The sequence below is a fragment of the Malaclemys terrapin genome, chromosome 21, assembly GCF_027887155.1.
Source record: "Malaclemys terrapin pileata isolate rMalTer1 chromosome 21, rMalTer1.hap1, whole genome shotgun sequence".
In the NCBI taxonomy this organism is placed as follows: domain Eukaryota; kingdom Metazoa; phylum Chordata; order Testudines; family Emydidae; genus Malaclemys; species Malaclemys terrapin.
In genome coordinates this window covers 18,746,226-18,750,070 of record NC_071525.1, presented here as the reverse complement: position 1 = coordinate 18,750,070, position 3,845 = coordinate 18,746,226, and the positions used below count along the sequence as shown (strand labels likewise).

General features: G+C 52.0%; 1 protein-coding gene across 1 annotated transcript; it reads left to right on the top strand.

Moving 5' to 3' along the window:
- The first annotated feature begins 2,736 nt into the window (after window positions 1-2,736).
- On the top strand, window positions 2,737-3,600 carry LOC128826898 (chemerin-like receptor 1). Its single transcript, XM_054010425.1, has one exon. It carries the CDS (start codon window positions 2,737-2,739, stop codon window positions 3,598-3,600), a length of 864 nt encoding a protein of 287 aa, XP_053866400.1.
- Window positions 3,601-3,845: the final 245 nt, after the last annotated feature.

The following is a 3,845-nucleotide window of genomic DNA, read 5'->3' as shown; positions in this document are numbered from 1 at the left end:
GGCTAGTGCTTTTTACGTAGCCTGTTGTAGAACTAGGCAAATATCTAGAGGAGTTGATGTACCCCCTGAAAGATCTGTGCGTACCCCCAGTGGTACACGTACCCCGGTTGAGAACCACTGCTATAGACCGTTATGCAAAGGCTCAGGGCTGACGATGGCAGTAAAACCACCTGTCCGATAGATGGCAGCATCCGTGCATTCCAATTGCTTGTCAGAAACTAATAATCAAGTCACCCCATCACCTTCCCTTTTGTTTGGTCTACACTCGCAACTGTTGTTGGTATAACTACGTCCCTCGGGGGTATGTAAAACCCACCGACCTGGGTGACCCTGTTATACTGACGTAACTCCCGGTGTAGACAACGCTTCTTCTGTCAACACAGCTACCGCCTCTCGGGGGTGTGGTGGGGTGGATTAACTACGCCAATGAGAGAAGCTCTTGCATCAGCATAGACAGCATCTTCACTGAGCCGCTACAGCAGTGCAGCTGCATCTGTGCAGCCTTTCCGGTGTAGACGTGTCCTTTGATAAACGGAACTGACTGACTCCTGGAGTCTCTCTCTGCCAAGCCTGGGTCCAGTCCATTAATCCTTCTCGTGGCTCTTCTCTGACCCCCTCCAGTTCATAGAATCATAGAATCATAAAATATCAGGTTCGGAAGGGACCTCAGGAGGTCATCTAGTCCAACCCCCTGCTCAGAGCAGGACCAATTCCCAACTAAATCATCCCAGCCAGGGCTTTGTCAAGCCTGACCTTAAAAACCTCTCAGGAAGGAGATTCCACCACCTCCCTAGGTAACCCATTCCAGTGCTTCACCCTCCTAGTGAAAAAGTTTTTCCTAATATCCAACCTAAACCTCCCCCACTGCAACTTGAGACCATTACCAGTTCCTCAACATCCTTCTTGAAGGGTGGAAGCCAGAACCAGACACAGGATCCCAGCAGCGGTTGTATCAGGGCCGGATACAGAGGGAAAATCTCCTTCCTGCTCCCCTATTTATGCATCTCAGGACAGCCTGAGCTCTGTTGGCCCTGGGAGCTCACGTTGAGCTGAAAAGTGTCCCCACGCCTGAGGCCTCCAGGCAAATGATATGAGATGAAGGCAGGTTGCAGGCCGGGCTGTGGTTTGTGTGGTCTCCAGCACAGAGCGAGGGTTTCCTTAACTTTGGTGGCCCTGTAACGTGCCCCGGGCTGATTGGTGGTTTCCCTGCAGCAAAGGCAGGGCTGAGAATCTAACAAGTCCAACTCCCAGCGGGGCACTTTTCCCTTTCCCCAGCCAGGATGAGCTGGAGGGCAAAGTCCCAGCTGGCGTCTCTGCTTCTGGGACCTCGCCCGGTGGAGTTGACTGGACGTGGCTGTCTCAGCCCCTCCTCTACGATAGGGGCCCCACCGGCCTGCCCCAGGATGTAGGCAGCTGAATGCAGACACCTTGTTAGGGCCCAGCTTGGGGGAGGTTGGAGCTTGTGGTTCACGTGATGTCTGCGTGTAGCAGTGGGTGCCGAAGACCTATCAGGCTTTGCAGACATGATCGGACCCAGCCACGTCCTGTGATCTACCCCCATTGCCCCCCCCCAGATATACCCCCACATGATCGGCTTCCTGCTCTGAGCTGAGCCAGTCTAGGCAAGCTGCAGGTGTTGCATTGGGGACCTGGGACGCGGGTTGACTCTGAGACGCTGCGTCCCCCCAAAACACGGTAAGGAAATGAGGTAAATCCCCCAGCTCCCCACTGGGATTCATTCTGCCACTCCCATCACTGCCCCCTGGATCTCCCCTTCCAGCTGTCCCAATCCCCTCCCCTCATCCACTCCGGATTGAACTGGTTGAAATTATTTGTGGGTCCTGTTGTCAGAGGTCAGGGCCCCCTGTCGTGCTGGGTGTTGCACAGACCTTGACCGAGCTTGGGAGCCCCATCGTGTCAGACAGTGCACAGACCCACAGGGAGAAACAGGCCTGGCCACAGGGAGCTCACATTTAAACAGAGAAATGTTTGGCGGGGAAACTGAGGCATGGGGCCATGATATGACTTGTCCGGGATACCCAAACAGTTCAGTGTCAGAGTCTGAGATGGAACCCAGGTGTCCGGACTCCCTGTCTACCCACTTGTTACTGGTCTCTTCTTCCCCTGGTGTTTTGCCGGGTGGCTTTTTTGTCATCGTTGTCTTTTCAATCTTACTTTTCTTGTCTTGGGAAGTTGCGCTCCGTTTCTGGCAGTTTACATGGGGGGTGGGGATTTTGCCCACCCGGCTCCATTAATTCCACCCCAAATGGGACCCTCCACCCCAAATGGCCCAAACCGCACAAAAACTCCTCTTTGAAATGAAGGAGGCAGGAGAAGAATCACTTTCAAAAATTCCATTAATTAAAAAAAAAGGGGGGGGGGGGACAAATGATCATTCTTTTTTTTTTAATCAACATGGGAATAGCCAACTCCTTTGGGAAACTGACAGCAAGAAGATTATTTGGGAATTTTAGTGAGGGGGGGCGTCTCTCAGATCTCTGTCTCTGCATCCTGGAGATCCCCATTGTCCACCTCCGCTTCCCTAGAAATCCAAGTTTTCAGCAAGAAGCAAAGGGGTGTATTTTTTAAACATTTAGTTTAGTAGAAACCAAACTCAGTCCTTGTCCTGGAGCCCATTTCATTACTCTTCCTTCCTTTGCTCAGCACAACATCTGCACTGGCTTCGCCGAGCCCTGAGATGACTGAGGGGATATTGTGACTGCAACTCTTCCAAAAATGGTGTTCCCAATCCTCTTCATGGTGCTGTCTGGCATGGCCTTCCTTGCTGGGATGCCGTTAAACTGCTACGTCCTCTTCGTTGCCGGCTGCCGTGTAGAGAGGACGGCCAGCACCGTGTGGTTCTGGAGCTGGGCCGTGGCCGATTTCATCTTCATCGTCTTTCTGCCCCTCAGATTCATTTCCATCTTCATCAAGGAATTAGACACGATCAAGGTGGTGAGCAGCACAGTCACCTCCTTCCACATGTTCTCCAGCGCCTTCCTCCTCACGGCCCTCAGTGTTGATCGCTGCATCCTCGTGGCACGCCCTGAGCGTGCCCAGAACCACCGCACAGCCCCGCTAGCTGTCATGATGGTTTGTGGCATATGGGCCTTGTCTCTTGGGTTCAGCTTGCGGTATGGTGATCTCTGGGAATACCTCCTCTCACCTGTCAGCACCAGCATGAATTTCCAACTGGATGAAGGGAGGGTGAAGGCTGCCGTAGTGATCCAGTTCCTGGTCGGGTTTCTGATCCCATTAGCCTTGATCTTGATCCCAACCTTCTACATTGTTCTAGCTGCCAAGCTGAGAAGGAACAGGCGGATCCAGTCCACCAAGCCACTCAAGATCCTTCTTGGCTTGATCCCGACCTTTTTCCTCTGCTGGCTGCCATATCACGTCTTCTCCCTCCTGCAGATCTCAGCTATGCACACTGGGTCTGTTTGGAACACAGGAATCGCTTTTGCTTGTGTCTTGACCTATTTCAGTAGCTGCCTCAACCCCATCTTCTACCTCACCATGGATAAAGAGTTTCTGAGGTACCGGCAACGTGCACGCAACCTCCAAACCACCAACATCTTGGGGCCAGAGCCGGATGACTAGGGGAACAGATGGAATTGTCGATATTTGCATGGAAAAATAATTCTGTCCGCTGGACCCATAACTTCCTCTTGATCCCAAAATTGTCTTTTTTAGCAAGTGAATTTTTGGCCTTAATCAAAGAAGAGCCATGAGAATGATTACAGGATTAGAAAACCTGCCTGCCTTAGAGTGAGGGTCACAAGGAGCGCAATCTATTTAGCTGAGCAAAGAGAAGGTGAAGGGGTGACTTGATTACAGTCTGTAAG